Source organism: Argiope bruennichi, chromosome 6 (assembly GCF_947563725.1).
Source record: "Argiope bruennichi chromosome 6, qqArgBrue1.1, whole genome shotgun sequence".
Lineage (NCBI taxonomy): Eukaryota > Metazoa > Arthropoda > Arachnida > Araneae > Araneidae > Argiope > Argiope bruennichi.
Genome location: NC_079156.1, coordinates 101189360 through 101208149, shown reverse-complemented (window position 1 = coordinate 101208149; position 18790 = coordinate 101189360). Strand labels below are relative to the sequence as shown.

Genomic DNA, 18790 nt, shown 5'->3' with positions numbered 1-18790 from the left:
TTCCACTAGGAGATAAGGTTTTATGATAAAAATAAACACAATGAATTTCAACTGGAAAGCATGTTTTTTTATCAACTTTTCAGTCTTTAAGAACTTATCTTACTAAATGAGTTGATTAAGGCATTCAATTGTATCTAGATACAGAATCGATAGTGACTAGCCGTGTTTCTATTTTATATTTCAGTTGCTAAGAGCTGAAAATAAGATTGCAAGTAATTCCAACACCTCAGAAAGATTAAGGATTAATTGAAATTCTGTTAGACAATCGAAAGTATTTATATATATTTTAAAATTTTATATATATTTATATAAAATTTTTATATATATATTATATAAGGGAAAAAATATTTATATATATTTTAGCCCTTATTTGAAAGATGCATGTAAATCAAACTAAAAAAAATTGGGAATTTATAAATTACTACATTTATTTATGATCGTATCATTAAAAAAATGAGGTGAAATACGAGGAAACTACTCAAAGCATTGTCAGATTCAATAAAATAATTCTGAGTTTGTTTTAGTTTTATTAACGTCCCATTTTAAAATAATAGTAGAGCTATTTTGGGATGGGTTTCGTAATTTTGAACCACGGCCAGATGACGTAGATGACATCTGAGCCAGCATCCCCTCTCCAAGCTTCCACACCACACCAGCTGGAGGACATCTGGTTCCAATGGATTTAATGTGCATCAGACCCGCTTACACGACGGATCTAGGGTAGAATCGGGTCTCGAACCTGAAACCCACCGGTTCCGATGTCGAGACCAGGTCACCACGGCCCAACCCTAACTCCGAATAAACCGTTTTAATTTGGACCATAAGATTGCATTGCATATAGTGAACTGTGTTTTCATAGCTTCAATCCAAATTGCAGCACGTATATAATTAGACATGGATTCTACAACATGTTGAAATGCTTTGACGATATGAAAATACCAGCTGTGATCCAAGTATTAAGATTATGCTGTCAGCTTGATTTTGCATAATACGTTAAGTAAACTACGAATACCCAAATAGGCATAAAGAGGCTTTTACTTAGGAAATTTGCAACTGGCTAAATTGTTTGTATTCGGCCGAATTGTTCGGATGACGATGACGGTGCTTGGGATGTCACCCTTCTTTCAAAATCTGGAGCGCCACGTCGGCGGGAGGGCATTTGGCCCTCGCCAAGTCCGTTTACACGGCGGTTCTTAGGCGGAATCGAATATTGAACCTCAAGCTCTCTAGCTGTGATACCGAGACCTTACCATCAGGCCACCGCGGCAACTAAAATAGTTCTGAATATGTTTACAGAGCATTATTTAAATATAACTGACATTCTTAAATATGAGTATATATATTTTTTAATGTATGCAATCAATATAAGTTTATTATAAGCTTTTAGTAATTATGAAATTTGTGTTGGAGGGATCTTTATATGAATAAAATACAATCAAAATTCAGTTTGACTCTGATTTGGAATTAAATTTTGTTTGAAATTAGAAGCCTGATTTGATTTGCTACAGTAAGTTGGATGGGACATTTGAGAACCTTTGCCATCAAGATACGAGAAAGTTTTTGAAAATAAAGAAAAACATTAAGTTTAAAAATTTAAAAAAAAAAAAATTAGGAAAATTTATACCTTACAGTATTGCACAAACCAAAAACATAATTCTAAATTTATATGGTATCAAAATAGAAATTTAAAGCCAGAATATATAAAGATGTTAAAATATTCGCTTTCAGACAGGAAAACGCATATATATATATATATATATATATATATATATATATAGTATGTAGTGATATTTTAAACTTTAATTTCAATTTAATTATTTTTATCTTAATTTAGCCCATAGTAACTTGATTCTAAAATATTCTCTTATTTCGTGATCCAATTCCACTTTCTCTACTTAATTAATTCAAGAGAAGCTTTGTAAAATTGCTGAATCGGCTAAAAGCCTAACTTTCCCACACTCAGAGTGAAGTAACAAAATACCGCTGACGAGACAAATTCTTTTTTAAAAGATCCCTGTGTTTCCCCTGCCTTGTCGACGCGTGTAGCAAAAATCCCTATCAGAATCTTAATAGTATATTAGCACTGTAAAATAATATTTTCCCTATCCACATCTCATGTTATATAAGACGAGGGATAATTTATTTCGCCCTCTCCTTCCCCACTTCTGCTTTTGTGGCGCGCTGTGGCGGACGTTGTCTTATCCGCGCCTTCTTGTAAATAATTATGCTTTCCCAGAATGGATATTAAAATTAATTTATGAAATCGAAAGTATTTTCACTGTCTTCAAAACTGCATCCTGCTTCACATAAAATAATGCTTACATATTAAAGAGTGGGCAAGGATAGTTTCCTGTGAAAAATTATGAAATGAACTAAAATAATTAAAATTAAATCTCCTGTGTCTCCGTGGCCGTGGTTCGTCATCACCAGCCGTCTACAATCTCCCGTGGCATAGCTTCGCTGTGCCTTTCCATACCAACCGATGCAATATCCCCTGATGTACCGTGCCTTCTGTAATTTGTGACCTCATCCGACATTCCGACTTTGTTGTTCAATAGATCCTATAGTTTGTGCTCCACTTCGTCATGTGCGTGCTCCTTATATCTTCAAGGAGTTGGGACTCCTTGTCATCATAAAAAAAATTTCTAGTTCCTTACCTGTGCTGAATAATCCCGATCTCGACGTCATTTTCTTGTTAAATTATCATCTCAATATAAAAATAGCTTTCCGTCACCAGCCGTAGTCTCCAGTTCCAGTGCTCAAAATTGCATTTTGTGATGAATTAAAAAAGTGATTATTCTTCAAAAAGTGATCAGTGTTTTAAAAAAAAATCATCCATCAGCTGACTCAACGAGTGAAATTCAAAATGTACTTTTGATTTGATTTGAAATTGCATTTTTCTATTATAATATAATTGCAATAATCTTTTTATAATATTATTCAAAATATCATGAGTTTTAGTTTAAAATATAGAGTCTTTAAATTTTTTCTAATCTATTATTTAAAAATTATGCATGCAGACCTTGTGAACGAAAAAAGTAATAGAACAAGATTTTTATATACTACATAAAGGCACATGATAATTAGACTAAGGTAGTAAATACCTCAGGGGAAATTGTTACACCCCTGACAGTCATTAAGCTACCCTCTATTATCACTGTGTCCAAATACTTGTTTTTTACAAAATACAAATATTTTTTATATTACGTTTTTTTTTTCTATTTCCCAAATACTATAAGAGTATTTTGAATCTTTCCAAATGATTTATTTGAAATACATGAATCTTACATTTATTTACATTTTCAAAAGTTTTATATGAAACCATTCAATTTTACAAATCTTATTTTCATATCCAAGATTTTCATTAGATATTTTTGAATCTTATATTTATGGTTTCAGTTCCAAGTGTCTAATATGAAATCTTTCAATTCTCCAAGTATTATTGTCATATCCAAGTTTTTTACCTGAAGTTTTGAGTCTTGTGTTTTTATTTACAGCTAAAATATTTAAAATCATAACTATACTGATATTTCTGCAGGGTAATGTCTGCCAGGGATCGATTGTAGGCTGAATTTTATGGAGCTCATTAGGAATATGTGTATCCCAATCAGTTTGCCATTAGGAATTCAAAATGTGACATGTATATTTCTTAGGATCCTGAAAAGAGATCAACATTTTCTGAGACAAACATACTTTCAGAACGCTTTTATATATACAACATTGTCGACAACAGCTGCAAGGTACATAGTAAAAAAATAAAGGCATTCTACTACCGTTCAATAGATCTACATAACAACAGCGGTTACCGTATAGGCAAACCATAAGATTCCGATTAAGAATTCACGAATGTTAAACTCATAGAATTCTTAAAAATATTGTATAATAATGCAAAAAAATGGAGAAAATATTTACAATATATAAATCCTAAATGTGAAAAGTGAGTTAGAGAATTTACGAAATCTCACCGATTTATTTTATTTGTACAGTTGTGTAATCAATAGTATATCGCAGCGGTTCTTAACCTATGGGTCGCGACCCAAAATTGGGTCGCGAAGCATATTTCTTGGGTCGCGCTGAGTCGAACCAAAAAAGTTAGTAATACACCAAATTTCAGACATTTTAGAAATGACGACTTGAATAAATATCAACAATCGAAAATGAATGTGATTAACAAGATCAAAAAATATAAGATCCCTTTGCAACAACATATATGTGTGAGGCTGGTTTTTCGGCTCTGTGTGTAATCAAAAACAATTACCGGAACAAGTTAAATCCTGAAATAGATATAAGGTGCTCCTTGACAAGCATTCAACCGAGGTTTAAAGATCTTTCAAAATGTATTCAAGCACAAGGTTCTCATTAAAACTGTATGACTTGCATTTAAAATTTATAAGACTTAACATATGTATTGATATTTCTTTTTTTTTTAGGAATAAGTTAAAATGTCAATTATTTTCAAAAAGTTATAAATATATTTTAATTTGGTCAATAAAAATTATTAAAAACACTTGATTATTAATTAAATTTTCCTTGGATCGAAAAGTACTTTTGTTTATCTTTATTATTAAAAAAATAAATAAAAAATTTGTAAGTTAAAAAAAATCATCATCGTAGGATTGAAGATTTTTTAAAAATACAATCTAAAATAAAGCAATGAAAAAAATTTGACTTTTTTTTTGGGTCGCGACATGAACATATTTCTCGAATTTGGGTCGCGGCTTAAAAAGGTTAAGAACCACTGGTATATCGCATCAGACATCATTCCATATACAGCGATGTGAAATTCTTATTTAATTTTCTTCAATCTTAAACGCATTTTATACATTCTTTCATACCTTATCGCCATGTGAATTCGTTTTCAAACTTGGTATTAAAATGAATAGAATAATTAAGAACACGCAACAAATCATACACACTGCTTCAGCGACAGTGAAGAAAATCATATTAATTAATGTAATATATTCAAAACATGGAAGAAACGAAATATGGGGACTGATGTATCACTACCCACAACTGGCCGACAGAAATTTAATATTTTTTTCCCAACTCGAACGTGTGGCCGCGGTGGCCTGGTGGTGTAAAGTCTTACTTCGAAATCGAAGGATTTCGGGTTCGAGGCCAAACTCCACTGAAGAACCGTCGTGTAAGCTGGTCTGGTACTTGTTAAATCTGTTGGAGCCAAACGCCCTCCCGTTGGTGGGGTGTGGAATCTTAGAGAAGGGAGTGTGGAGTGCCAGCTCGTGTCGTCCTCGTCATCTGACCGCGGTTCAAAATTACGAGTTCCGTCTCAAAATAGCCCTACTGTTGCTTTAAAAGGGGACGTTAATATAATTAAACTAAACCCAACTCGAAAGAGCTACTTTTACTTGTACTATCATTTTTCTTGCTTTGTTCTTTTTTGCATAAAATAAATTTACGCTTGCACTTGATAAAATGCCCTAACGTTTCTTAAAATTCGGAACACTGAAGGTGTACATACACAATTAAATCTTCAAAAGTCGTTCAAAATATCGAATATTTTTTTATTGCTTGAAAATATTCTCTGATCCTTTATCCTGATCCTGAGCTTTCAGACGATACTAAGATGTTGTGTTGTCAATATTCGGAATATTTTTCGAGTTATAATTATTTTTCTTGAGGTACTTTCACTAAAAACTCTAGTTTCGGTTTTTTTAAAACTCATTTTAAGAAGAATGATATTTTTCCACCATGTTGCTTCATTCAAACAATCATAACTCAGCAAGAAATTAATCAAATACAATTATTTATATATCAAAATAATCGATATAAAACAGTGAATGTTTTGTACCTCAATGATATTTATATTTATAGAAATAAATTTTTAATAGCTATTTAAAAGTTAAAATGACAGAAAAAATCTCGCTTTTTCCATTTATCGTTGATGAAAAAATTGTTAAAAAAAAACTAAATATTTGTATAACTTGATTGAGGCAGACAACATGACGACTAATATTAGGCATCATTTCCAATTAGAAATGCGTGTCTGTACAAATTAGAATTTAAGATATCATGTTTCCAAAAATATGCTTATTAGCTCATTAAATATTAATTCCGCTGGTGTGAGTGGATGATTGGAGAGGGAAGTGCCGTCCTCGTCATCTGACTGCGATTCAAAATTACGAGGTTCATCACAAAATAACCTTAGTCTTGCTTTAAAATGGTGAATTAATATAACTAAATTCGAAAGAACTACTTTTACTTCTTCTGTTATTTTTTTCTTGCTTTATTCTTTTTTGCATAAAATGAATTTACCTTGTTCATGAAATTATTTGTTCTTATTAAAATGCTGTAGCGTTTCATGAAGCTCGAAACATTTAAGAGGAGGAATCAATCCAAACAAGAATAAATCTAAGAATAAGCAAGTGATGTCTGTTCACCTAAACAGCATTATTTTATTTCACATAAACAGCATTATTTTTCACCACCTACGTAATTATGAAAACAGATGTATTATGTTTATACAGATCATTAATTCTGAGTAATCGAATTTAATCGAGAATAATCAGTTTCCTATTTTTACAGTCTATATCCTTAAAAATTGGACGTCTTTACCTAATTTTGAGTCTATAATTTTCTGTATTCAATTTCATAGAAAAGAGTAGCAATTTTTAAAAATGGGCTATTTGGAAAAAAAAAAAAAAACCCTTTAATTATTGCTTGATTCTGAAGTCAAACTTTATTGTAAATACAAAATATTTCAAAATTTTATTAAAAGCATTTCTTAAATGTATTCAATATAGTAAAATAAACCAAATAATCTCAAATATCAATAAAGGAAAGAAATGCATGATGAAATATTAATAGCGTTATTGGAATCGATTTGAGTTTTTTTTCAAAATGTTATGTACACTACTGTAGTACACAATACTGTACAATTGTACATACTGTACTGTACATGGTGTAATGTACAAATATGTTACAGTACACTCCCGAGTATCCGCCCTAGTGTGAAGGAAGGGTAGGACGAATAAAATAAAACCGGATAGACCGGAGTTCTATTCACTCATTTCTTTGTCTACCAATACCAGAAGGAAACGTTTTTTATACAAAAACTCTCAGTTATAATACGTATTTTATCGTGGGCCGGTGAATCACAGAAGCAGTTGCCGATTTTTACTGTTATACCAGAGTCTAGACTCTATAGACTCTGGTGTAATTTCTTCTCCATAGTGATTACAACTTTTTTTCCGTTATCACCCATTTTGAAATTTGCACTGTGGTACACTTAAAAAAACATTAAGCATACCCTAGAACAATTTACGAATACTGTACGTTCTTTGCAGTTATAATGAGGAACAGCAGTAACAACTGAGGCCATTTACACACTGACGAAGCAATGAACAACGAGCAGACCGCTGCTCTTTTCATGCACAACTTGTATTTTGCACAAGACACGTAAAGGGATCGTAGCAGACGCCCGTTTCCAATCCCTTGCAATGTGCCAATGCAACGACTTGCCTTCCTCATTTAATTACGACAAAAGAAAACAAAGCCGGATAGTATGGTAACCGGATAATCGCAAACCGGATACTCGGGAGTGTACTGTATCTTGAAATATTCTTCAAAAGAGAATATATGATAAGTAAAAATTGGTATTAATAATTTTTTTTAAATTCAAATTCCTGTAATATTTTAGGAAGTTACGACGAAAATGTACCAAAATTTTAAATAATTTTCAACTCATTAATGTTTTTAAAAAATTACTTTAAGATGCATACGTACACTCCTTAAAGTACGCATGTGTCAATTTGGGTAACTTTAGGTTAAACAGTCTAGCTTTAAATAGTCAGGCTAGTGCGGACACACTCATTTTTATTATTAGCAAAGACTAGAAATTCTAAAAAACTAATATTATGAAGTTATCATTAAAATTTTTCTTACATTTTATTTAAATTGTTGGGTTGAAAAAATATTATTTGTAGGCAGCAAGTTGTTCGTAGCCTCTCAGTTTCACATTAACGATGTTTAAATAAACAGATCATTTATAAGGCTATTAAAACAAAACGACTTTTGTGTCCACCGCGATTTGTAGTTTGAAAAACTTTATTAAAGCATTTACAATAATAAAATCTTGATATTTATAATTATTATTTTATATTTAATTTATATTATTTACTACCTGCCTTTGGTGACCAGCTTGTTCTTTGGTAATTCTGATTGTGTTTACTTTTATTTAGATTTTTCGTGCATAGCTTGATACTTTTGATTCCCTTAAGAAAAGTTATTTCGATAGACATATATATGCCAATTATTGTGCATCTGGCTCATCTATCTTCTATTGTTAATTCTAAATATTATTAATTACAAGTTACAAAATACAAATTATGTCTGTTGCCATATTTTTATTTGGTGTCTATAGCATTCCAAATAAGAGTTTAGCATTAAAAAAATATCTGTGATATTAAGCGATATAAAAATAAAAACAGCTTGCTTAGTTATTCAATTTCTTTTCAAAACCAAAAACAACTAATAATAGTTTTAAAAATTTTCCGCTTTTTTACTAGTGTGTTTGTCAAAAAAAAAAAAAAAAAAAAAAATTACATTTAGAGTTAAGAATTTTTCTTAATCAACATTAATTTCAAAATCCACTCGTACATAGGTAGGGAAACGTTTACAAATAGCTTTATTATTTTCAAAATTAGATTTATGTATTGGAAGTATTTTGTATTTATAAATGTGGATAAAGGCAACGGATATTATTAATACTTAACATATATTTATTAAGAAACGAAATATAAGTTTATTCAAGAACAAAACATTACTTCATTAACATAAAAAACATATAAAAAGGTAAATGAAAGTACACGGCACGACTCACCTCCGAGCTTTCGTCTGCCAATTTCGGCGCGAAACAATCATGTGATCATCATGACGTAATCAGTGACGCAACTTGTCGCCGTTTATTTAATGCTAATTCAGATGCGAGTTTTTTAAATTCTAACTCTAGCAATATTGGTTTTGGTATCAAAGCAATACTATTCATATTTGGAAACAACATTTATTCGTCGAATCACATAATAATAATTTTAAAAAAAAAAGCGCTGATCTTTCAGACGAGTTTTATAGCATTTACTTCCTGATAAGCGCTCAAGGACAACTTATCGCTATTCACAACTGCAGAGGCTCTTGTAGTGAAGGGACTTCCCCTTTCTGCGTTCGTCAAAGTGCGTAAGATGTTTTTGTTATTTGCAGAATTTTCGATCGTCTGCTCCTCAGCTTTCATTTCGTTTTGGAAAAAATAATTTTAATCTTTCTTGCAATAGAATTATTTTCCCGTCAGGATTTATATTGTAACTGAAATGGCAAAAGAAGTTGATGGCGAACCCAACGGATGCACTTTCCTTTGGAAAATTGAAAATATAAATCACTGTTGGTTGGAAATGAAAGAGCCAATAGAGAGTCCTCCTTTTATTGCAGATGCACTAGAAGGTACAAAATGGTCTCTACGGTTGTATCCCATGGGATTGACAGATAAGAATTATGTCTGTTTTGATATTCTTAGAAAACGTAAATGTAATGGACCGGAAGACATTCGAATAAATTTTCAGCTCGGAGCCTTGGATAAAGACGAATTGTACTTGATAGAAAGAACTGCAACTAAATGCGATTTCAAGAAAAGCGTAGGTAAGGGATACCCAACATTTGAGAGTCGGGAAAAAATTTTCATTACTGAAAGAGAAGCATTTCTTCCTGACGATACACTGACGTTACAATGCACGATATGGAATGAAGGACAGAAACCTGTTAACCCAAAATATTTATATGCTCGAACGGTTTTCAAAGTTAATCGGAGATCATTTGTGTGGAAAATCGACAACTTCAGCGCTCTTACATCTGGCATGAATAATAAATTCAAAGATGATTTGATTGAATTTGATTTTGATATAAAGGAAGGGCTAGATTTGGAAAAAAAATTGGTTGTGAAAAACATTTCGTATGATGAAAGCTTAAAATATATTTCTTTCACAGTTAATGTTATAGATTCCGAAAAAAAGAAGAAAATTTTAGGAAGCCAGGAATATTTCGCTGATGATTTGAAAGAAGGAGTGTTACCTACATTGCTCCACCTTAAAACGTTGTTGGAAAACAAAAGACTGTATTTTCCGGATGATGTTCTACATCTCGATTGTGAATACACGTATTCAAATGGAGATATTTTATTTGAACACTGCGGCAGTAGAATAATATTTCAAAATAAAAAGAATGATGGCATTGAATGCAGTAATGAGAACAACATCAACCAAAAAGAATCTCTAAATGCAGCGGAACTGGTGAAGGACTTGAAATCAATTTGTAACAATGCCATTTTCAGCGACAGTGAACTTCGAACCTCAACGCAAACTTTTCCAACACACATGGCTATATTAAGTGCCAGATCACCAGTGTTCAAGAGCATGTTCAGCCATGACATGAAAGAGAAGAACAGAAGGCACGTCGACATAACAGATTTAGATGATGAGACCATACACCAAATGCTGCTGTATATATACACGAATTCTGTGGAAGCACAACAGTTAGAAAGCGTATCTAAGTTGTATGTAGCTGCAGACAAATATCAAATTCTGTCTTTAAAAAGCAAGTGTGCTTCATTCTTGAAAGAGAACTTATGTCCAACCAAAGCTTGTGAAGTTTTATTATTGGCTGACTTACACAGTGACAAGGATTTGAAATCATTTGTAAATGATTATATATTAAAGCATGACAAAGAAGTTTTTGGCTCCCAAGAGTGGAAAGATTTTATGGATACTAATTTGAAATTAGCTGCAGATATAATGTATAGGAAAGTCTACCCTTGCTAGTATTTAGCCATACATTGTGTAAGTGACTTTCACCTTTTTGATTGAGTTCAGATATTCATTTTTCTTTTTCGAAAATTTTGATTCTAAACCATTTTATTAGATTAGAATATATATTTATTTTATTATATTTATATATTATATATTTATTTTCTTATCTTGAAGTAAAGTGAATAATCTTAGAGAGAAATGATTTTTAATCTCTTCTAAAAGATTGAAATAATAATACTAATGCATTAAAGAAAGTGTTAAAAAAAATTTCATTTTTTTTTCCGATTTTTATTATTGTGACGAAAGTTATTTTCATTTAGTTAGAACTTGTAAATTTTATGATGAATTATATTGCATACAATTGATATGGTACATTTTAATGTAACTTCGTAGCAATATTTTCGTTTTGATCCATTTATGTTGATTTTTTTTATTGTTAAGATACCGAAACTTTTGGATATTTTTATGATGATATCTTTTTTCCACCAAAAAAACATTCCAACATTTTTTCAGGCATTAAAGAGAAATATTCCAAAAATTCCTGTGGTGCTTATTAATTCCTGCTTCTAATATTTAAGCTTTTCCGATTTACTTAATAATCTAAATTATTATTTTGAATTACTTATTTTCCTTTTTTTCTTCTATCCCGAATTACCTAACAGATTCTGAAGTAACTGCTTTGCAAGTTGGTATGTTTAAATTTTCAACACTGTAATTGAACATGTAGAGATATAATAATTACATTCTTTACTAGTCTTAATAATACGGAAATTCCTATTTAATACTAAACAGGATGTAATTAATTAAATTAAAATTTAGTTCAGAAATAAAAGTAACAAAGTGTAAAGCATTCCTTTATTGTTAACACTACAATGCACTTATTGGCAGTACATTATTATTTATTTTTTGGCAGCACATTTAATTTGTTTATAAGCTTCAAATGTCTGCTCCGAAGGGCAACAGTGAGTGAAATCTTTCTAAAATGCTTTTTGATAAAAATTTGTAGAACAGTCTGTTATATAGCAATATCGGTACTCGAATTAGATCTAAACTGGAAACTTGGAAAAGTACAAAGATGCTTTTTGTGGGAATAGTTCCACAATTCAAAATACTGTCAAAACATTTATTTTATTTCTCTTTGCATTGTAAAATATATATTGGTAAAAAAAGGGACTTATTTTTATTGCAGAATTGTTATAATGTTATTTTTGTCACTAAAATATTGTTTAATACATAATGTATCCATTTTGCAAATTTAATTTTTTTGAAAATATAACAAAAGATAATTTTTAAATTTTTTCAATAATTCTCATAATTTATATACAGATATTCAAACACACATAATTTTTTTTTATTATTATTAAAAAAAGTTTTGCATTCTAGGGTTAATGCTTGAGAATGCTTTAAAAATTCATATTTGAAATTTCTTTTTCCTGACATTTAAATACATCTCTAAATTTGAGACTTTTTTTTTTTTTTTTTTTTTTTTTAAGGAATGGTAGCATTTTTCTTTCAATTTAAGCCTGAATCGGGTATTGTATTTTAACATTACTGTAAGCTCGCGTTTTGAGAGATGCATTAGAATTTTGCTTTATAACTTTTTACCCTAGAGTGCTGTGAAGGCATCACTTCTTACAACTTCTTTTCATGAACTGTTAGACATAATTCTTTTGATGAATTATTATTATTGTGTAATTCAAGGCCTTAATAGAACTTTGCGTATCTGTTATTTATATTTCAGAGATACGCGCGATGAGGTAAGTTTTTTTATATCTTTTTTTTTTCTTTGATATTTTAAAAATAATGTAGCTGCAATCAATAGCGATGCTATACGTTCGCCAAACAATAAACTATTTAGAAGGACAAATATTATAGGATAGGACAAATAATATTAAAAAAGAATCCGTTGAGCAAAGAGCGTTGACCTCTTTACAAATCGAGCCAAAATATTCTAAGAAGAAAAGCGGAACTAAGTTTCAAAGTGAACGATTTGTCACTAGGTAAGAAGTTGAGCTTCCAAAATTACAAGAATACTAGAATCGCAAGAAGTAGTTGCAAGATTTGCCAGGCAATTATATTTTAAGTATATTTGCTTAAATATGCTTAAACATTTAACATTTAAGGACATTTTAGGCATATTTGCTTGGATTAATAAAGTGAATATAAAACTGGTTTCTTGCTTTTTATATGTAAATTCCAAATGTTTCTTTATATCCGTATTATTCGCCTTTGCCGACCAGCCGGTTCTCAAGTATTAATGCTAGCTAAAATTTTCAATTAAAATTTTATGTAATTTGGTATTTTAATAGCTTTTTTTGCAAAATATTTTTTAGCTTCAAATTTAGATAGTCATATAATTCACTTACAGTATTATGGAGGCCTTAAGCCGTTTTGTTTATTGTGCTATGATGTATATTTCTCTAATTTTCTGTCAACTCTTGTAAAATTTCTACTTTAATTTAAAGGGGAAATGATTAAACTGTAAGGGTGGATCCTAGCACAGCCCACCTCTCGGCGTCTTTTTGAATTCCCGCCAAACGAGTGGCAATAACGTCGCCACATAAACGGATTATGGAGGAAAACTGTCTAGAATCTTATAAATTTTTTTTAAAATTTATTATTATATATATATATATATATATATATATATATATATATATATATATATATATATATATATATATATATATATATATATATATATATATATATATATATATATATATTATTTTTATAAATTTTGTTTATTTTTTTAATTTATTATTTATCATTATTTATTTATTATTATTCATTATTTTTAAAAATTTAAATTTTTAAAAAATATATAATATTATTATATCTGGCCTTCAAGTATCGTTTTTCAATTGAAAATTAATGATAATAACAAATATTCAATTAGTAGTCAATATAGCGAGATTTCAAATAAGTCGCCAAGAGGTGGGCCCATCTAGGATTTTACCAAACTGTAATTAATATATAAATATTTTTTTACTTAAACCAAGCTTTTTATATGAGTACTGAAAACAAAATCATTCAGTAATGAAATCTTACGTGAATTGTAAAATAACTTATAATTTAAGTAATATCTCAAAAAAATTATTCAACAAAAATTTCTCTGATTCATCATAAAATTCAGTTATTAGTTTTACTTTCAAAAAGATTTAAATTAAATCAATAATAATATTTTATTTCAATCTATAAATATACTTAAAAAATTAGGAAATCTAACGAAATCATATTCTGTGAAATATTCTTGATACTTCAAATTTTAAATAAATCAATAAATAAGCATTCATATTTTCTACGATTAAATCTGGCCGATTTATGAAGTTCGAATCACAATTTTAGAACAATTAACACTTTCATAATTTTAGGCCATCAGTCTTGAGAAATCCTGGGCGGTGATTGGCTATCTTCTTTGAGATGATCGATGAAATGTTTATAAATCGCCAATTTATATAGAACGGTAAATATTCAAATTTTCATAAATCAGCCAATTTTAGTGATTGATTTAGTTTATTGGAATGTAACTCTTTTTATTTAAAATATTAGTATATCTGAAATATTTTGTGAAATATGATTCGCAGAGCACAGCAAATTTATTAGAACATTTATTGACTCAAGTTACATAAAATAAAATCATTTATTTCATTTAGACCATATTATTAGCAGATATATGTCAATTACTGAACAACCACATTAGCTGTTGGGCCCTGATTAGAATAGATATCCTGTATATATTAAATCATGTTTGACTTAAATGATTTTTTGAATTAAAAATATAGATATCATAAAAGATCATAGAAAACCTTTTCTTGCATTTACTTCTCAGAAAATATCTTATTATAATGTGAGAACATAATGCTGTTTTAGTTTGAGATTGTTGAAGTCTCAAAATGCGTAGGCAACAAATTGGCGATTTATCGCTTTTGAGGCATCAATTTTTCGCTTTCAGGGTTATAAGAAAATAATGCAGAAGATTATCACATTTGGCTATTTATCGCCAACTAAAGTTACAACTTGATTTCCAAATTATTCATTCTCTGAATTCTTACGAATTGTCTTAATTACTTTAAGTCGTTAACCAGTTTCAAACAATCACGAGACTATCAGATTACGCATGCGTCAATATTTAGAAAAACGATGTTTTTGTTTTTTTTTCTTTCTTCCCCTCTTATCTCAAAATCGATCGAGCTCCAATGTTGTTTTTTTTACCAGCTATAAAAATTGAAAATGAAGGTTTAAAAAAATTATCATTATACCTATATATATATATAGAGAGAGAGAGAGGGAGGGAAGGATAGAGACCGGTAGAGAAGTCTCGTGATTGTTTTAAATCGGTTTAAACTGATGAATGATTTAAATTAATTAAGACAAATAAGGATTTAAAAAATAATAATGTTCTCGCATGATAACTTGAAATTTGCGATCGTAGATTTCATTTTTTTATTATTTTAATTTCAGAGTGGTATAGTGGGTTTTTTTTTTTTTCATACTTATTTCATTGCATATAGACTCGTGTTGAGAATTATACTTTTCTAGGTTTCATTTGCAGTGGTAGTTAACATTTTTAAAAAAAATTGTGCTTTTCTCAATGTGATGGCAACACGTTGATATTTAATTTAACTCGTAACGTTCTCATGCAATTTTTTATTTTTTTATTTTGTGTGAAATAAATTGTTTGAAAATAGGGTTTAAATGTATTTTTTAATTTATTAAAAGTAGAAACTTAATATATAGGTTAAAACTTTGGTATCATTTAAAAGATAATTGTTTGAATTTTAAGATGATATAAAGACCATCTTTGTGCTGAAGTATTTTCGAAAGTTATCATGGAAAGACGGCAAAATTTCGTTTAATTTTTAATAAATGTAAATTTTAATTAAAATTTCAAAAAAAAAATCGCCTTGAAGTGTACATTTCCACCTTTAAAGTAAATGTTTACTAAGCTTGCCAGCTTTAGATCAAATGGTCTGGCCTGTACAGTTCCACACGCACACACACAAACTTTAACATATTCGTCTTTATTTTAAGTAAAGATTATTTTTAATCTTGCAATCGCAAATATTTAATCTCGAATATAGACAATCTCATTTATAATCTTTTCACATCAAGCAACTAATTCTTTGATTGTTTCCTGATTCTTTCACTGTACACTGTTTCCTTTTTTTTTTATTCAATAATATTAAATAAAAATGTTTTATTTTTATTAATCATTACCCAATTACAAACTAATTTTAAAATTAACCACTTAAAAATTTATGTTTCATGATAGTGTATCTGAGGTATAGATACGAAATTTTGTGTTTGTACAGAGTGATTGATGCCCAATAGAATCTTAAAATTGCTGATAAATGAATAAGATTTTTAATAAAAAAAAATCAAGAACTGCAACAAATTCTAAAATTGATTTGAATTTTTCATTTAAAACAGCATTTGAATGTATTTGGCTGATTTTTTAAATCACGGAATTGCATACGTAAACAAAATAAGAAGTTCGTTTCAGTATTCTGAAACGGCCCCTTTTCGGCGGTTCTATCTGACTAAGGGTTGATACACGGAAGGATGTGCGCCATTTGCGGAATTTACTTTATTATTAAACTAGCCGCCTCTGGCGACCAGCCGGTTCGTCAATCTTAATGTTCGTTAAAATTTTAACAATTAAATATTTTATGCAATTCCTACTTTAATAATTTCTTCTTCAAAATATTTTAAAACTTCAAATTTTGAGAGTCATATAATTCACTCATAATATTATAAAAACCTTCAGTCATAACGTAATATGTATCTCTCTAATTTTCTGTTAGCTCCCGTAGAATTTATGCTTTAAATTAAAGTGGAAAGGATGAATCTGCAATAATAATAATATTTTTTACTCAAACAAAGCTTTTCTTTTATAATATGATTACTGAAAACAGAGTCACTGAGCGTTTAAACTTTATGGGCACTAAAGAATATATATCTTAATTTATGTAATATCTCAAGAATTTGTCAACAAAATTTTCTCAGATTCATTATGAGCAGATCGATTTATTAACAATGTTTAATTTTAAATGCATCAAACACTAAGAAAATAAACAGAATCGTTTAAAATAATCGGTCAAAAACAGGTTAAAATAAACTACTTAAAAAATGATATACTTAAAGCTATAAGCATATACCAAAAATATATAACTAACATAAATACAATTTAATTGCAAAAGCACACAACTCACCTAAAATCAAGTCCGAATCCTTTAAAAATCCGTTGTCAACAATCAGGACATAATGCGCATGCGTGAATTTTCAATGCCAATTACAGCAACGCAAATGCGTGGATTTTTCTACGCCAGTTAGGGTAACGCTATGCGGATTAGAAATTTTTAATTTCCTTTATTCTGTTTTATTTTAATTCATAAGTACTTCAGAATGAATCTGAAAGATCGATTAATTAATAATGTTTAATTTTAAATGCATCAAACATTAAGAAAATAAACAGAAGGGTTTGAAATAAGTGGCTGAAAAATGTTAACCCTAGCCTCATTAATGTGGGGGGGAAAAACTGAAGCCTTACTCATTTGGCGTTGGGGAAAATGAAAAGATTTTTTTGGCAGGAAAGTTAGTTTTTAATTAAAAATAAAAATTCTAATTAAAAATTTTAAAAAAGGGACCCCAGGTGCACATTCCCGACCTCCAAGGTATACACGTACCAAATTTAGTAGCTGTAGGTCAGATGTTCTTTTCTGTAGAGCGCCAACACACACACACATTGAGCTTTATATAAGTATAGATGTAAACATCTCCTCCTTTCCTCTCACTCCTATTTTGCCGAATTAAACTCATCCTATCGCATGAGCAAAAGCGCGAAGTGTTTTAGAATCCTTTGGAAAACAATGACTGCTGATACTAAATCAGTTTTATATATATATATATATATATTAGTATTTTAGAAATATAAACATTGTTGTATTTAGGCACATCGTATGTGAATATTACTACAGCGCATACAAATAATGTTATAGTTGTCACAAAAGTTTTTGAATTTGACATTATTTTTAAATAAAGCTTTATATTATAATTTTACATTTTTATCAAAATTTGTGTGAATCAGTTAATTATATTAATGCATTTTAAAAGTAAATATGCTCTGTCTTTGTAGGTAACCTCATCAATCGTGTTCCTACTACGCTGGATTCACCTTCTTCCTCGTTTACAGAACTTGAAAAGGCAGATCATGTTTACTCGAAAATTTCAAGCTGCGGAATGGCATCATCAATGATGAATTCTAAACTTATTTAGAATATTTACACACAGTTTTTCTTTTGTATTTTTTGTTTGAAATTGATGAATTTGGATGTTTGGTATAGATGTACTCGGTTTGTATTCCAATATATCTGATAAATAAAATCTTAATGCATGATAGATTTAGTAATAAATGTTGCAGAATTTTGGTACAAATGCTTATAAGACAATTTTTTTTCATATGTAGATTACTTTTTAATAATTATTAAATTATTTTGTTGATGAGTAATTTTTTTATAATGTGGCCAGTTTTGTCAGTAAACTCTTCGGATATATCTGAGCTTTAACGATCTTGAAAGTCAGAAACTGTTCGTAACCAAGGATGTGATTTGTGTAATCTTTTTTTCACAATTTTGTTTACAATTTAGATATAAGAATTACAGAAACGTCCCAATTCAACTCAAAATCGGTTTTGTCTAACTGTTATTTTTCTTTAAACTTTAGATTTATATTATTTTTTTTATTTATTTTCGATATGATTTTAATTACAATCACACTGACATTGTGCATAGACATTAGTCATTGTGACATTAGTCACTTTTGGGAATTATTCAGTTAGGGTTATGAAATTTTTATTCATATGTATTAAAATATAAATACATCAAATTTCTTTTAAAAATTTTTCAAACAAAATACATTATTTTTTTTAAATTTCAAAGATATGAATTTTTTTTAAAATTCAAAATATTCCAGGTGACTTC

The 18790-nt window shown here is 29.4% G+C and overlaps 2 protein-coding genes across 2 annotated transcripts in view; one reads left to right on the top strand and one right to left on the bottom strand.

The window, feature by feature from the left end:
* The window catches only part of LOC129971193 (uncharacterized), a 43100-nt gene extending 33988 nt beyond the window's left edge, over positions 1-9112 (bottom strand). The window contains exon 1 of the transcript XR_008784777.1: positions 8840-9112. The gene's annotated coding sequence lies outside the window, so the exon portion shown is untranslated. The remainder of the gene's footprint in view (positions 1-8839) is intronic.
* A 3-nt stretch (positions 9113-9115) lies between these two features.
* Positions 9116-18212, top strand: LOC129971194 (speckle-type POZ protein-like). The gene is made up of 2 exons (XM_056084748.1): positions 9116-10838; positions 17947-18212. The coding sequence occupies exon 1, from the start codon at positions 9321-9323 to the stop codon at positions 10818-10820; it is 1500 nt and encodes a 499-aa protein (XP_055940723.1). The 5' UTR covers positions 9116-9320; the 3' UTR covers positions 10821-10838; positions 17947-18212.
* The last annotated feature ends 578 nt before the right edge of the window (positions 18213-18790 follow it).

Coding starts and splice junctions, on each gene's coding strand:
- LOC129971194 (XM_056084748.1), top strand. CDS start 9,321: ATGGCAAAAGAAGTTGATGGCGAACCCAACGGATGCACTTTCCTTTGG.